The sequence below is a fragment of the Hemiscyllium ocellatum genome, chromosome 24 (genome assembly GCF_020745735.1).
Source record: "Hemiscyllium ocellatum isolate sHemOce1 chromosome 24, sHemOce1.pat.X.cur, whole genome shotgun sequence".
Lineage (NCBI taxonomy): Eukaryota > Metazoa > Chordata > Chondrichthyes > Orectolobiformes > Hemiscylliidae > Hemiscyllium > Hemiscyllium ocellatum.
Window position 1 is genome coordinate 58750264 of NC_083424.1, and position 18062 is coordinate 58768325.

Consider the following 18062-nt stretch of genomic DNA (forward strand, 5'->3'; position numbering starts at 1 on the left):
GTGCAAGGAAGACTGTTGGATTTAAAGGCTGAGGGGCCACTCCCCAAGATAACATAGACTACATCCCCAGGTCAAAAGAAAATTGGCAGTGTGGGTAATAGACGCTGGATTCTATTGTTTAAAATTCCTTAGATTGTGGAAGGATCCAGGCAGTTGGGAAATTGTAAATGTTATTCAATAAAGGAAGCATCAAACTTTAAGTCAGTTTACCAAATTTTACTTTTTATTTTAAAATTTTAGACTTAACTATGATGGAGATCAAAAGAAAGTACTGAGAGAAATCACATTGGAACAGGCAGCACCAGCATGGCTTTGTGAAAGAGAAATGAACTTAACTAATTTATTAGTTTGGCAAACTAACTTTACCCTGTGGATACCACAGGATCAGTCCTGGGGCCACAACTGTTCATAATCTATATAAATGATTTGGGTGAGAGCGTTGCATGCATGTCAGTTAAATTTGCTAATGACACTAAGCATGAAGCTAAATTGTCAAGAGGAGATAGTGAATTCTGCAAATGGATATAAATCAAGTGTGAGAGTAGAAAAAAATTGACAGATGGAATTTACAACTTGGGTGAACTTGTCTATTTTAGCAGGAAGAATCAAAAAACAGCATTTTGTTTAAACAGGGCAGTGGTTTTCAGCCGGTGTGCTGTGAGATTTGCCTCACTGTGCCATAAAATTTTGTAAAAGTTAAGAAAATTCTAAAACAAGAACAGAAATTGCTGAAAAAATGCAACAAGTCTGGCAGCATCTATATAGAAAGGCAGAGTGAATGGTTCTGGTTTAGTGACCCTTCAGAACTGATGGTAGCTAGGAAAACGTTGGTTTATGTGCTGGTGCTAGGGGAGAGGGGAATGAGGAAATTATAAGTGGTGATAGAGCCCAGCGAGAGCAAAACAGTTGACCAGACAAAGAAATTGGTAAGGGTCAATTTTGGAGAATGAATAGCTGCTAATGGGGACCAAGCTGCCCCAGAGAGAATGGTCTCTGTGAAAGGCGGTCCCTCCCTTGTCAGCCTTGCATGTGGACGCTCCCTCCAAGACACCTTGGCCCATTCCCAACATCTCTCCACACCCCCATGACATCATCCCATTGTAATTGCAGAAGGTGTAACACCTGCCTGTTTACTTCCTCCATCCACACTATCCAAGGCCCCAGACATACCTTTCAGGTGAAGCAGTGATAAACATACTCTTTACTCAGTGTAATCTACTGTACTTGCTGCTCACAATGGCCTCTTCTATGCTGGCGAGATGAAGCACAAGTTGGGTGAATTTCAGAACACTTACTTTCTATCTGCAAATGTGACACTGAACTTCCTGTTGCCTGCCATTTCAATACACTTCTGTGTGTTCCCTGGCCAAAATCTCTATCTTGGCCTTGTTATACTGATCCAGCAAAGTTCAGTGCAAGCTGGAAGAATAACACTCATTTTCTGCTTGGGAACCCTGCAACCTTCTGGAATCAACATTGAATTCAATAATTTTAGGGCCAGAGCACCACCACCCACGTTCTTACCCCAAACCGCATGCATCAGGCCTTATCATCACATGATCTGCTACCACAGCCAATCATTTATCAGCACTAACAGTCCCCATTAGCAGTTATTCGTTATTGTAGTCTGACATTTACCCATTTCTTGCTCTGCTCAACTGTTTTTTTCTTTATTATTTTCTTCATCCTCCTACCCCTACCCTTCAGCACGTGTATCAACCTAACTTAGTGAATTGCAATTCACTCTACTTCCTGTTTTGCTGTGATTCATAATCACAAAGATATACAGCATGGAAACAGGCCCTTTGGTCCAACTTGTCCATGCCGACCAGTTATCCTAACTTAATCTAGTCCCATTTGCCAGCACTTGGCCCATGTCCCTCTAAACCTTTCCTATTCATGTACCCATCCAGATACCTTTTAAATGCTGTAATTATACCAGCCTCTACCACTTCTTCATACACACATCATCCTCTACGTGAAAATGTTGCCCTTTAGGTCCCTTTCATATCTTTCCCCTCTCACCCTAAACCCATGCTTTCTAATTGTGGAACCTTGCCCACCCCACCCACCCCATGGAAAAGACCTTGTCTATTTACCCTATACATGCTCCTCATGATTTTATAGATCTCTATAAGATCACCCTTCAGCCTCCACGTAAAACAGCCCCAGCGTATTCAGCCTTTCCTTATAGCTCAAATCCTCCAACCCTGGGAACATCCTTATAAATCTTGACTGAACCATTTTGAGTTTCACAAAATTCTTCCAATAGGAAGGAGACCAGAATTGCACGCAATATTCCAAAAGTAGTCTAACCAATGTCTGTACAGCCACAACATGACCTCTCAACTCCTATACTCAATGCTCTGACCAATAAAGGAAAGCATACCAAACACCTCCTTTACTATCCTATCTACCTGCAACTCCACTTTCAAGGAACTGTGAACCTTCACTCCAAGGTCTCTTCGTTCAGCAACATTCCCCAGGACCTTACCATTAACTGTATAAGTTCTGCTCTGATTTAGTTTTCCAAAATGCAGCACCTCACATTTATCTAAATTAAACTCCATCTGCCACTCCTCAGTCCATTGGCCCATCTGATCATGATCCGTTTGTACTTTGAGATAACCTCCTTTGTGACCACTACACCTCCAATATTGGTGTTGTCTGCAAACCTACTATGCCTCCTATGTTCACATCAAATCATTTTATATAAAATGATGAAAAGTAGTGGACCGGGCACAACTCCTTTATTGAGTTTCAATTAAGTAACATTTCAGTGCAGTGTGTGGAATAGACTTGGGACTATGAATTGTTAGAAATAGTTGAATTGAACAAAGTTTGAAAACACAATGTTGTGAAATGTGAAACGTTCATGCATTTCTTTTTCCCTCTTTAGCTTTTTGTATGTACTATGTTGCGAACCTGGATAATCTGACAGGAGAAAATTGAGGCTGTAAGAGCAGTTCCCTTGTTTTAAGTGTTGAAGCTGATTTCCTCTTCATTTTTGGAGTAGTAATAACTGTTTTATAAGCTGTTGTATTTTTATTGGAACTTTGGAAAAAGATCAAAACAAGATATTTTAAAACAAAGGGAGAGGGAGTAGTATGTGATCGATGAACCTACACAGCTTGCTGACCAGAAAGTGAACATTCACAGCCTGCAGCCTCTGCTGTTAGTTTCAAGTATCTCTGGACATCTGAGTTAGGTGTGAGAAAAATAAAGCAGCAAAAGTCAGCTAACTTTGGAGACCTCCTTATCAGGAGCTCCTCTCTCAGGGGAACAGCTAAGTGGCTTATTAAGTCTAATCACAATGTTTGTTTGTAAATCAATAATAGTGAGTATATATTTTATTGAGGTCTGTCTCTGGATTAACCTGTTTTTTGAAAATATAAAACATACATACCAAGTTACCCTATAACAATGTTTTTAGAGTAGTAAGAGTTAGCAGTAAGCAATGTTTTTAAGCAGTGCTATTTTATGGGTCTGTAGATTAAGGTGCAAAGATGGTTGATGGGATAGCTCTGGAAAAAGTAAGGGGAGGGGGGAGGTGGGGGGGGGGGGGGTGGTAGGCAGGTAGGAAAAAGTGAGGACTGCAGATGCTGGAGACCAGAGTTGAAAAATGTGGTGCTGGAAAAACACAGCAGGCCAGGCAGCATCCGAGGAGCAGGAGAATCGACGTTTAGGGCATAAGCCCTTCTTCAGATAGGCAGGTAGTGCAGGAGTCTCCTCTGGCGATACCTGATCTCAAACAAATATGCTGTTTTGGGACATGTAAGTGATGATGAACTCTCAAGGGAATGTGGCACTGATAGCCAAGTTTCTGAGACTGGCTGTACTGTAACGACGGATACACAAGGTTCCAAGAGATTAATTGTGATAGGGCACTCTCTAGTCAGAGGAGCAGACAGATATTTCTGTTGCTGGCAACAAGAAATCAGAATGATGTGTTGCCTCCTGGATGCCAGGGGTCAAGGATGTCTATCCAGAGAGAGAGAGTGAGAAAAGGGATCAGTGAGAAGCTGGTGCAGTTGGGAAAAGGAGGAAGTCAAATAGTCAAGGCAGGCAGGAGCAGAGCAGAGAATGAGAGAAGACTGATAAATTAAACTGCATTTATTTCAGTGCAAGAGGCTTGACAGTTAAGGCACAGAGCTCAAGGCATGGTTGGGAACATGGGATTAGGGTATCATAGCTAAGACAGAGACATGGCTCAGGGATAGACAGGACTAAACAGTTAATGTTCCAAGGTATGGTAGTATAGGAAGATGGGCAATGTTTTTGATTAGGGATAACATTATGGCGATACTCGGGGAGCATGTTGCAGGGAGTACATCCGTGGAAATTATTTGGGTGGAAATGAGAAATAAGAAAGAGATGATTGCCTCATTGGGAATTGTACTATAGACCCCAATCATCTGTGGGAAAATGACAAGCAAAATTGTACAGAGACCCCAGTTATCTGTAAGAATAATAGGCTGGTATTAGTAGGGGATTTTCTCTTTCCAGACAGAGACTGGGACTGCCATAGTGTTAAGGGCTCGGATGGAGAGGAATTGTTAAGTATGCACAAGAAAATTCTCTTATTGAGTATGTGAATGTAGAGAAGGAGCAAAACTTGGCCTACTCTTGGAAATAAGGCTGGGCAAGTGACTGAGGTGTCAGTGGTGGAGCACTTTGGAGTCAGTGATCACAATTCCGTTAATTTTAAAATAGTTATGGAACAGGATAGACCAGATCTAAACGTTGGAAGTTCTAAATTGGAGGAAGGCCAATTTTGATGGTATTCGGTAAGAACTTTTAAAAGTAGATTGGGGGTAGATGTTTGCAGGAAAAGGTATGGTTGGCAAGTTGGAAGCCTTCAAAAATTAATTAGCAAGAGTCAGGAATAGTATGTTCCTGTTAGGGTGAAGGGCGAGGTTGGTAGATGTAGGGAGTGCTGGATGACTAGAGAGGTTCTGATCAAGAAAGTGAAGGAAGCAAATGTCAGGTATAGACAGCAGGGATTGAGTGAATCCCTAGAAGAGTATAAAAGCAGCATGATCAGTCTTGAGAGGGAAATCAGGAGGGCAAAGAAGGGACATGAGATAGCTTTGGCAAATAGAGTTAAAGAGAATCAAAATGGTTTTTACAAATACATTAAGGACAAAAGAGTAACTTGGGAGAGAACTGGGGCCCTGTAAAGATCAGCAAGGCTGCCTATATGTGGAACCGTAGGAGATGGGAGGAGATACTAAATGAGTATTTTTGTCAGTGTTTACAGTCTAGAAGGTTATGGAGAACTTGGGGAAATAAATAGTGATATCTTGAAAAGTGTCCATATTACAGAGGAGGTGGTGCTGGACGTCATAAAATGCATTCAGGTGGATAAGTCCCCGGGACCTGATCAGATGTACCCTTGAACTTTGTGGGAAGCTAGGGGAGTGATTGCTGGGGCCATTGCGGAGATATTTGTATCATCAATTGCCACAGGTGAGGCATTTGGAGGTTGGCTAATTTAGTGTAATTATTTAAGAAATGTGGTAAGGAAAAGCCAGAGAACTAAAAACCGTGAGCCTGCCATATGTGGTGGATAAGTTGTTGGAGGGGATTCTGAGGGAAAGATTTTGCATGTGTTTGGAAAGGCAAGAACTGATTTTGTGTGGGAAATCATGTCTCACTAACTGAATTACGTTTTTGAAGAAGTGACGAAGAGGGATGATGAAAGCTGCGCAGTAGACATTGTCTATATGGACTTCAGTAAGGTGTTTGATAACGTTCCGCATTATAGACTGGTTAGTGAGGTTAGATCACATAGAATACAGGGAGAACTGGCCATTTGGATACAAAATTAGATTAGATTAGATTAGACTTACAGTGTGGAAACAGGCCCTTCGGCCCAACAAGTCCACACCGACCCGCCGAAGCGCAACCCACCCATACCCCTACATTTACCCCTTACCTAACACTACGGGCAATTTAGCATGGCCAATTCACCTGACCCGCACATCTTTGGACTGTGGGAGGAAACCGGAGCACCCGGAGGAAACCCACGCAGACACGGGGAGAACGTGCAAACTCCACACAGTCTGTCGCCTGAGTCGGGAATTGAACCCGGGTCTCAGGCGCTGTGAGGCGGCAGTGCTAACCACTGTGCCACTGTGCCGCCCAGAAGGTAGGAGACAGAGGGTGGTGGCAGGTGGAGGTTGCTTTTCAGACTGGAGGCCTGCGACCAACGGTGTGCTGCAGGCATCGGTATTGGGTCTGCTGCTTTTTGCCATTTATATAAATAGTTTGGATGTGAATATAGGAGCATTGGTTAGCAAGTTTGCGGATGACGCCAAAATTGTCGGTGTAGCGGATAGCAAAGAAGGTTATGTCAGAGTATAACAGGACCTTGATCAGGTGAGTCAAGGAGTGGCAGATGGAGTTTGATTTAGATAAATGTGATTAGATAAAGGCAAATCAGGGCAGGACTTATATACTTAATGATAAGATCCTGAGGAGCGTTGCTGAACAAAGAGACCTTGGAGTGCAGGTTCATAGTTCCTTGAAAGTGGAGTTGCAGGTAGACAGGGTAGTGAAGATGGTGTTTGGTATGCTTTCAATTATTGGTCAGAGCATTGAGTATGGGAGTTGGGAGGTCATGCTGCGACTATACAGGATGTTGGTTAGGCCACTTTTGGAATACTGCATCCAGTTCTGGTCTCCTTGCTATTAGGAAAGACATTGTGAAACTTGAAAAGATTTATAAGCATGTTGCCAGGGTTTGAGCTTTCAGGAGAAGCTGAATAGGCTGAGGCTATTTTCCCTGGAGCATCACAGACTGAGGGGTGACTTTTTTAAGAGGTTTATAAAATCATGAGAGGCATGGAAGTGGGGAATAGCCAAGATCTTTTTCCCAGGCTAGGGCAGTCCTAAACTAGAGGGCATAGATTTAAAGTGAGAGGGAAAAAAATTTAAAAGGGACCGATGGGGAAACATTTTTGCCGGAGGATGGTGCATGTATGAAATGAGTTGCCAGATGAAGCGGTGGAGGGCTGGTACAACATTTAGAAGGCATCTGGATGGATATATGAATAGGAAGAGTTTAGAGGGATAGAGGCCATCCTGGCAAATGGGGCTAGATTAACTTAGGATATCTGGTCAGCATGGACGAGTTCGGCCAAAGGGTCTGCTTCTGTGCTGGGTTACTATGTACTTCTATTAGGTGAGCCCCCAGCCTCTGGCACTCGAGCAACAATAATCCAATTTTATCCAAGCCCCCCTCACAGCTAATACACTCCAATCCAGGTAATGTCCTGGTCAACCTCTTTCGCACACTCTCCAAAGCCTCCATGTCTTTTCTATTGTCTGGCAACCGGAACTGTGCACAACACTCCAAATGTGATCTGACCAAAGTCAACATGACTTGCCCACTTTTTTTACTCAATGTTGTGGTTTATGAATGTAAGCATGCCCTTATCCCCTGTCCACTTTCGGGGAGCTATGGACTTGGATCCGAGGATCCCTCTGTACATCAGTGCTCCTAATGACCTTGCCATTAACTGTATACTTTCCTCATTCAAAATGCATCACCTCACATTTGTCCAAATTAAACTCCACCTGTCCTTTCTCCCCCAACTTTCCAGCTGATCCTGCTTCATCCTTTGATATCCTTACTCACTATCCACAACTACCAATTTTCATGCCACCTGCAATCTTGATTAATCTGGCAATTGACATTTTCATTCATATCACGTTGTATACATAACAAACAATAGCACTGGTCTTGCAGAACACCACTGGTCACAGATGTCCAGTGAGAAAAGTACCCCTTCGCAACTACCCCCATGACCAAACCAATTTCGTATCCAACTTGCCAGCTTAACACGGATTCATGATTTGATTTTCTGGACCAGCCTACCATCAGTACCTTGTCAAATGCTTTAGTAAAGTCCATGTAGACAACATCACTGTCGAACCCACATCAATCATCAACTTCACTTGGTCAATCATGTTTGTGAGACAAAACCTCGCCTGCATAAAGGCTTGCTGACTATCTCTAATCTGCCTATTTTTCTATAAATGCAAGTAAGTCCCATCCCAAAGAATCTTCTCCAATAATTTCCTTACCACTGATGGTGGGCTCACTAGTCTATGATTTCCTGGGTTATCCCTTATGCCCTTTTTAAATAAAGATCGATCACTGGCTGTTCTTCAGTCTTCTGGGACATCGCCTGTGACTCAAGCTAATACAAAGATCTCTGTCAAGGCCTCAGCAATCTTCTCCCTTCAGAATGTGGTAGAGCATTTAGAAAATAGCAATTGTAACATAATTCAGTTTCATACTAAGTTGATAAAGATCAGTCAGTTATTAAAATTAGCTCACCTATCTATCTAGTATTGATAGTATCCTTGTAAATCTTGTTTTACACCCTTTCCAGTTTAATAACATTCCTCCCTATAGTAGCGTGATCAGAATTGTACGCTGTACTCCAAATGTGGCCTTACTTATGTCTTGTATCGCCGTAACACGAGTCCCAACACCTGTGCTCAGTACTCTGACCGATGAAGGAAAGTCTGCCAAACACCACCTTCACCTGTCCACCCGTGATGCCATTGTCAAGGAACTGTGTACCTGCATCACTGTTTCTCAGTTCAGCAACACTTCCTAAGGCCCTACCATTAACTGTGTAAGTCCTGTCCTGGTTTAGACTTGTCAAATTATCTTGCCAAAATGCAAACCTCGTATGTATCTGAATTAAACTCCATTAACCATTTCTTGGCCCATTGGCCAAATTGATCAAGACCTCATTGACCTCATTGGTACTCTTCTTCACTGTCCACCATGCCACCAATTTTGGTGTCATCCACTAACCATGCCTCCCATATTCTGATCCAAATCATTTCTATAAATGACAAAGTGTTGGACCCAGTACCGATCCTTGCAGCGCACTGCTGGTCACAGCCTCCGGTATGAACAACAGCCCTCTATAACCACCCTGTGTCTCCTACTGTCAAGCTCTCAATTTGCTAGCTCTCCCTGGATCCCATGTGATCTAACCTTACTAACTATTCATCCAAGTAGAATCTTGTTGAAGGCCTTGATAAAGTCCATGTTGATATCATCTACTGCTCTGACTTTATCTATCTTGATCAAGATTTTTGAAAGATATGCATAGGCTGTATAGCTGGAGTCTCTTTCCCAGGGTGGAAATGTCATAAATTTGGGGACAAAAAGTTTGTGGTTCGAGGAGGAATGTTTAAAGGGAATATGCAAGGAAAGTTTGTCACACAGGTGTTGGGAATGAGCTGGCAGGGAGGTGGTAGAAGCAGATAAGATAGCAAAGTTTGAAAGTAATTTAGATGGGCACATGGTGGAGAATAGAGGAATATGAACCGTGTGCAGGCAGATGGGCTTAGTTTAGAATAGTGTCAAGGTCAACACAGGAATGGTGGGCCGAAGGGCATGTTCTGCAGGTTAGATAAATTGGCCACGCTAAATTGCCCATCGTGTTTGGGGATGTGTAGGTTAACTGCATTTGTCAGGGGTAAAATATAGAGTGGTAGGGGAATGGGTCTGGTGGGTTACTTTTGGGAGGGTCAGTGTGGACTTGTTTGGCCACGGCCTTGTTTCCACACTGTAGGGATTCTATGATTCTGTGATCAGGAAGAAAATTGAATTTTGTCATTTGCAAGGGGAGTGGGACACATAAGCAGGACGTTTTACGCAACTGTATGGGGCATTTGACTGCATCTAGACTACTGTGAACAGTTTTGGTTGTCTTACGATAGAGCTTTCGAGGCAATTCTGATAAGGTTCACTCGATTCATTCATTGAATGAAAGGATTATGTTTCAAAGAAATGATTTGGAGATGCTGGTGTTGGACTGGGGTGTACAAAATTAAAAATTATACAACACCAGATTATTATCCAACAGGTTTATTTTGAAGCACTAGCTTTTGGACTGCTGCTCCTTCATCAGGTGGTTATGGAGTATAAGATCATATTGGAAAGGATGAATATAGATAAGTCTCCTGGGCCTGATGGCATTTACCCCAGGATCCTATGGGAAGCTAGGGAGGAGATAGCAGAGCCATTGGCCTGGATTTTTATGTCGTCATTGTCAACGGGAATAGTACCAGAGGACTGGAGGATAGCGAATGTGGTCCCATTGTTCAAGAAAGGGAGTAGGGATAGCCCTAGTAACTATAGGCCAGTGAGTCTGACTTCAGTGGTGGGCAAAGTCTTAGAGAGAATGGTAAGGGATAAGATTTATGAACATCTGGGTAGGAATAACGTGATCAGGGATAGCCAGCATGGTTTTGTGAAGGGCAGGTCGTGCCTCACAAACCTTATTGAGTTCTTTGAGAAGGTGACTAAGGAAGTGGACGAGGGTAAAGCAGTAGATGTTGTGTATATGGATTTTAGTAAGGCGTTCGATAAGGTTCCCCATGGTAGGCTAATGCTAAAACTACGGAGGTATGGCATTGAGGATACATTAGAGGTTTGGATTAGGAATTGGCTGGCTGGAAGGAGACAGAGGGTAGTAGTTGATGGATTATGTTCATCTTGGAGCGCAGTTACTAGCGGTGTACCACAAGGATCTGTTTTGGGACCATTGCTTTTTGTTATCTTTATAAATGATCTAGAGGAAGGACTTGAAAGCTGGGTAAGCAAAAGTCGGTGGAGTTGTGGATAGTGAGGAAGGAAGTGGTAGGTTACAGCGGGATATAGATAAGTTGCAGAGCTGGGCGGAAATGTGGCAAATGGAATTCAATGTAGCTAAGTGCGAAGTCGTTCACTTTGGTAGGAATAACAAGATGATGGATTACTGGGCTAATGGTAGGCTACTTGGTAGTGTGGATGAGCAGAGGGATCTTGGTGTCCATGTACACAGATCTCTGAAAGTTGTCACCCAGGTAAATAGTGCTGTGAGGAAGGCATATGGTGTACTGGGCTTTATTGGCAGAGGAATTGAGTTCCGGAGTCCTGAGGTCATGTTGCAGTTGTATAAGACTCTGGTGAGGCCTCATCTGGAGTATTGTGTGCAGTTTTGGTCGCCATACTATAGGAAGGATGTGGAAGCTTTAGAACGAGTGCAGAGGAGGTTTACCAGGATGTTGCCTGGAATGGTAGGAAAATCTTATGAGGAAAGGCTGAGGCACTTGGGGCTGTTCTCATTGGAGAAGAGAAGGTTTAGGGGAGATCTGATAGAAGTGTATAAGATGATTAGGGGTTTAGATAGGGTAGATACTAAGAACCTTTTACCGCTAATGGAGTCAGGTGTTACTAGGGGACATAGCTTTAAATTAAGGGGTGGTAGGTATAGGACAGATGTTAGGGGTAGATTCTTCACACAGCGGGTTGTGAGTTCATGGAATGCCCTGCCCGTATCAGTGGTGAACTCTCCTTCTTTATGGTCATTTAAGCGGGCATTGGATAGGCATTTGGAAGTTATTGGGCTAGTATAGGTTAGGTAGGATTCGGTCGGCGCAACATCGAGGGCCGAAGGGCCTGTACTGCGCTGTATCCTTCTATGTTCTATGTAAGACACCGAATTATAGCAAAATCTTAGTGTGGTTTAACTGAAATTATATATTGAAAAAGACCTGGATTGTTTAAGTGTCTCAGCTTTTAGAATGCACATGTTGGTTTCAGCTTTTTCATATGTAAATTACAGAACTTTTTTTTAAAAGTTATATTCTCAAGTGAACTTGGTGTCGTGTTGGCCCAGATAATGCATTGAAGGTATGAGGTGCCCTGTGTGAGACTGTTTGTGCTACAATGGTCAGATTGATTCTAATTTTTAAAAAAACGGATTTACAGAATCTTGCATGGATTCATGCAGTTTTTGAGCAAAATAAAACTTAATTCTGCACGTGCAAATTAACCCCACAAATTTATATGTGTGCGCATCTGGTTTTATGTGGAGTTTTGTGTGTGTGTGTGTGTGTGTGTGTGTGTGTGTGTGTGTGTGAGTGTAAAGAGGTATAAGTCTGTGAGAGGGTGCGTGAGAGAGTGTGGAAGTATATGTATAAACATATGAAAGAGAGTCTGTGTGAATCTATGGTTCTGTAGGAGTGTGTGTGTGTGTTTAGTGCAGAGGAGTCACCTGTAGTGTGACATCAATTCAGGGTTCTAGTTGAGGCCATCTCCATGGGTACCAAACTTGGCTATCAGCCTTTGCTTGGCCACTTTGTGTTGCTGCAGGTCCCAAAGTCCGCCTTGGAGGATAGTCACCCAAAGGTCCGAGATCGAAAGCCCCAGACCGCTGAAGTGTTCTCCGACTGGGAGGGAACATTCCTGTTGATTGTTGTGCGGTGTCCGTTCATCCCCGTACTGTAGCCACTGCTTCATCTCGCCAATGTACCATGCCTCAGGGCATTCTTGCCTGAAGCGTATGAGAGAGATCACGGTGGCTGAGTTGTGTGAGTACCTGAGTCGCTGATTTACCCAGATTCATGGATGCCCTGAGGCATGGTACATTGGCGAGACCATGCAGAGACTATGGCAATGGATGAATGGACACCACACAGCAATGTGTTCCCTCCCAGTCAGAGAACACTTCAGCGGTCCGGGACATTTGACCTCAGATCTTCAGGTGACCATCTTCCAAGGTGGACCTCTGGACAGGCGACAACAAAACGTGGCCGAGCAGAGGCTGATAGCAAAGTTTGGTACCCATGGGGTTGGCCTCAGCCGGGACCTTGGGTTCATGTTACACGACCCCACTGCACTATATACACAGACAGACACACACCGTCAAACACACGCACCAACAGACACAGACCCCCTCTCATACGCTCACACATAGACTCCCACACTCTCACATGCACCCTCTCACAGACTTTATACCCCTTTACACTCTCTCACAGGCACTCTTAACCACCACCTCTTTTCTCTCCCCCCCCCCCCCCCCCCCCCCACACACACACACACACAAATAAATGTTTGTGGGGTGAATTTACATTCTATTTTGCTCAAAAACTACATGAATGCATGTAAGATACTGTAGATCTGTATTTTAGATTAGAATCAATCTGACCGTTGTAGCTCAGACAGTCTCACACCGGGCAGCTCGCACCTTCAATGCATTATCTGGGCCAACATGACATTAATTGTTAAAGTTCACTTGAGAATGTAACTTTTAAAAAAGGTTTTGCGATTTACACATGAAAGAACTGAAACCAACATGTTCATTCTAAAAGATGAGAGACTTAACAAACAATCTAGGCCGTTTTCAATATATAATTTCAGTTCCATCACACTAAAATTTTGCTATAAATTCTTGTCTTATGATCTTATACTCCACGACCACCTGATGAAGAGGCAGCGATCTGAGAGCTAGTGCTTCCAAATAAACCTGTTGAACTATAACCTGGCGTTGTGTGATTTTTAACTTTGTTCCAAAGGAAGGTTGAACAGGTTGCCCTTTGTTCAATGGAGTAAAAGAATGAGAGGTGATCTTATCAAAATGCTTAAGGTCTTGAGGGAATTGGTTGGGGTGGAGTCCCAGAGAATGATTCCTCTCTTGTAGAAGAGTCTAAAACTTAAAAGCATTATTTAAGAATAAGTAGTTCTACTTTTAAGGCAGAGGCTCGGCTAGTTTTTCTTTTGTTTCCCCCTCAAAACAGTATATAAATGTGAAATTCTTTTCCCTAGAAGGCAATGAAATATATTCAAGGCTGACTCATATTTTTGCTAGACAAAGGAATCAATGGTTATGGGGAGCAAATGGAGAATGGAATTGATCCCACAACCAGATATACTGTGATCTTATTGAATGATGGAGCAGACATTAAGTGGTCAAGTGGCCTGCTCCTACTTTTGTACGAATATTAGAAATTTAAAGAGTATTGCTGATGGAATTTCTATTGTAAAGTAGGAAGGAAAGTCAGGAGAGACATTGTCTTAAAATGGATAGATGCGCCTTTGTGGATAATAAAGGTACCAGCATCTTTGTTTCTAACAAACTCTCATATCTCTTTGAATAGTAAAACTACTTCGCAATGCAGGGCATCTTGAGTGCCAGCTGACTTTAGAATATATCCAGGCTGGCTTTAGAAACCTCTAGCATCCAGCTGGCCTCCCCACTGGACCCCTAGCCTCCTTTTTCATATTGTGGTCACTTTTTGTTTTCAGTTCTCACTATTTGAAATCTCTTTCAGTTACTGTGCATGGAGTATATCTTTTTTCATCATTTAAATTTCTGTTATGAAGAGGCACCTCTGACAACATTTCACTGAAGTAGTGGGAGGGGATACTTGTTAACAGAATATTGTTCTGCCTTCCACAGAGCTGCGCTGTACGCCTGGACAGTTTGCGTGTAATACTGGAACAATTCAGTGCATCCCTCTGACTTGGCACTGTGACGGCTGGCAGACCTGTGAAGATGGCAGTGATGAATTGGATTGTCCAGGTACAGTATAAGCTGAGAGATTGTATTTTGTGATTTGGATCTAGAATTATCTCCTGTTGATTTTTTTGTTGTGTATACACGTGTGAGCTAAGTTGAGGTTTAAGGACTGCTTTGACCATATGTCTGCATTTCTCATTTCTGATTTCCTTTCCTCGTGCAATCAAAGATCTGCCTGCTGATCAGTGTTCCTGAGAGTCATGGAAAACCTGAAAAAGTTCCAGGAATTTTCAAAATAAACCATAATTATTGAAAAGTCAATGAATTTTTAAAGTTGGGTGAAGCTTGTCCTGAACTTGGGTGGAATTCCAACCCCTTGCAATATTTTTCCAAAGTCTATCTAATCCTCTCCCAGAAGGTTTATATTCTATCTGCCATGTTCTGCTGACTCAGAAGGCCAGTCCAAATCCTTCTGAAATGGCTTCACATCTTGCTAACGACACATTCCTGATTAACTTTGTATCATTTTGCAAATGTGAAAATATTGCACTTTGTTCCCAAGACCAAATCATTAATGTCCAGTGTACAGTGAACACAACTGGAGAACTGGAATCAGAAATTGCTGTGGAGGGATTTGACAGACCAGTTTACTAGGAAACATGGCTCAAACCAGAGAAGGACAGGATACTTAACATCCTGAGTTATAAAACTTTTAGTAGAAGATGAGTGGGTAAAAAAGAAGTCTAACAGTCTTGGTCATTACCCTTGAACAAGTGCTATTCCTGAATTAGAATCTATATGATTTGGAGGTATGAAACAGGAAGGGAGCAGTGACCTTGTTGGATATTTATTGCAGACCTCCAAATGGTAGGGAGAAAGTAAAAGAGAGAGCACTGTCCTGCAGATTTTCATAATAAGTGTATAAGCAAGGTTGTGATAGCTGGTGATTTCAATTACCCCTGGCTAGATTGGAAAAGGGTTAGAGGGGCACAGACGTGGGAAGTTCCTGCGACGTGCAGGAGAAATTTCTGGAACAGTACATTTCCAGTCATACCAAGAAAGGAACTGTTCTGGATCTAGTCTTAATCTGTGAAGAGAAAGCAGACTTAATGTTTCAGGCCCAGTGCCCATTCCTCAGAACTGAGCTTTTCTTGCAACTTCTATTTTTGTTTCTAATCATCATTTCAACATTGTTAGCAAGAGAAGTGTGAATGAAATGAGGAGAAACTTCTCAGAGTTTTTAGGATTTGGAATGCACTGACTGGGAGATTGGTGGGCAGATTCCTTAGGAGGTTTCAAAAGACAGCTAGATATATAGAATAGAACAGTAAAGCCCAGGAACGGACCCTTTGGCCCATGATGTTGGGCTGACCATAATGCCAAATTAAACTAATCCTGTCTGCCTGCCTTAGGTCCATGTCCTTCTGTGTATATTCATGTGCTGATCTAAAACTCTCTCAAACACCCCTATTGTCTCTGTCTCCACCACCACCACCACCCCTAACAGCAAGATCCTGGCTCTTGCCACCCTCTGTTTTTTAAAAAAAAAAATAACTTGCCCCTCACATCTCCATTGAACTTGCTCCATCTCATTTTAAAAGCATGTCCTCTAGTATTAAGGAAAAAGGTTCTGACTGTCAGCCCTATCTGTGCATCTCATAAATTTATAGATTTCTATCATGTCTCCCCTCAGCCTCCACTGCTTCAGGAAAAGCAGCCTAAGGTTTTCTAGTCTCTCTCCTTGTAGCTCATTCCCTCCAATCCAGGCAGCACATCCTTCCTATAATGTGTCAACCAGAATTGAATGCAGTACTACAGGTGTGGTCTAACCAAACTCTTATAAAGCTGCAGGATGACATCCTGACTCTTTTACTCAGTTCTCTGACCAATAAAGGCAAACATGATATATGCCGCCTTTACCACTCTACCTACTTGCATGATCATTTTCAGGGAGCTATGGACTTGAACCCCAAGATCTTTCTGGACATAATGATGTTCAGAGTCCTGTATTGGCTGTATGCTTTTCGGAGAGGCTTTTCCTTAACATTTGATCTCCTAAAGTTACCTGGATTAAATTCCATCCACCATTTCTCTGCCCGTATCTGCAACTGATCTACATTCCGTTGTATCCTTTGACAACCTTCTACACTATCCACAACTCACTGACATTTGTACTGTCTGCAAACTTACTAACCCATCCATCTACATTTCGTCGACGTCACTTATAAATATCACAAAAAGCAGAGGTCGAAGTATAAATCCTTGCAGAGTGCCACTAGTCACGGACCTCCAGCCAGAAAAGCATCCTTCCACCACTACCCTCTGCCTTCTCTGGGCAAGCCAAGCCAATTCTGAATCCACACGACCAGGTCACTGTGGATCTCAAGAATTTTCTGGAAGAGCCAACCATGAGAGACCTTGTCAAAAGCCTTACTAAAATCCTTGTAGACAACATGCACTGCTGTATCCTTATCGATCACTTTTGTCACCACTCTGAAAACTTCAATCATGTTAGTAAGACATGACCTGCCCCACACAAACCCATGTTGACTGTCCCTAATTAGGCTATGCTTCTCCAAATGCACGTGAATCGTATCCTGAAGAATTCACTCCAATAGCTTCCCAAATAGATTCCCATGGGCGGCACGGTGGCACAGTGGTTAGCACTGCTGCCTCACAGCGCCAGAGACCCGAGTTCAATTCCCGCCTCAGGCGACTGACTGTGTGGAGTTTGCACGTTCTCCCAGTGTCTGCGTGGGTTTCCTCCGGGTGCTCCGGTTTCCTCCCACAGTCCAAAGATGTGCAGGTCAAGTGAATTGGCCATGCTAAATTGCCCGTAGTGTTAGGTAAGGGGTAAATGTAGGGGTATGGTGGGTTGCGCTTCAGCGGGTCGGTGTGGACTTGTTGGGCCGAAAGGCCTGTTTCCACACTGTAAGTAATCTAATCTAATCTAATCTAATCCTGATGCGAGACCCACCGGTCTATAGTTTCCTGGATTGGGCCCTGGGGATGTATCCGCCTTAATGCTCTTCAAGAGACGCAACCCCACTCCTTTCTTGATCTCAAAAGGCCCTATGATGTTTGCACGCTCTGCAGAAATCTCAATCTTCTATATCCTTTTCCTGGGTGAGTACTAAATCAAAGTACTCATTTAGGATCTTACCCACATCCTCTGCCTCAGAGTACAAGTACCCTCCTTTATCCTTGATTATCATCTCCATTGTTATCCTCTTATTTTTAATCTATGTAGAGAATGCTTTGGGATTCTCTTTAACCCTAGTTGCCAAGGCCATTTCATGACCCCTTCTTGTTCTCCTAATTCCCTGCTTGAGTTCTTGCCTGCTTCCTTTATATTCCTCACTGGCCTGTCCACTTTTAGCTTCTTAAACCTTATATATGCTTTTTTTGACTTTTGACTAAATTCAGAACCCTCCCTCACTATCTAAGAGTCCCCTACCTTGCTATCCTTGTGCTTCCTCTTTCCTGGAACGTGGCGATGTTGAACTCTAATCAGCAGATCTTTAAACAATTCCGATACGTCAAATGTGCACTTAGCTGATGATAGCTACTTCAGATTAACAACTCCTTTGCTCCTGCCTAATAGCTAACTTAAAACTTAAGGAGTTGTGATCACTGAAGCTTGAAAGGGTTCAGTTAGGTTTACAAGGATGTTGCCAGGTGGAGGGTTTGAACTATAAGTAGAGGCTGAATAGATTAGATTAATTCCCATTCCCAAACAAGCCT

The 18062-nt window shown here is 42.9% G+C and overlaps 1 protein-coding gene across 3 annotated transcripts in view; it reads left to right on the forward strand.

Annotated features, from left to right (window-relative positions):
• dgcr2 (DiGeorge syndrome critical region gene 2) overlaps positions 1–18062 on the forward strand; it is a 92926-nt gene that overhangs the window by 23299 nt on the left and 51565 nt on the right. For all 3 annotated transcript variants that reach the window (XM_060843852.1, XM_060843853.1, XM_060843854.1), the window contains one exon: positions 14259–14381. In XM_060843852.1, coding sequence (XP_060699835.1) covers positions 14259–14381 — 123 coding nt within the window. The remainder of the gene's footprint in view (positions 1–14258; positions 14382–18062) is intronic.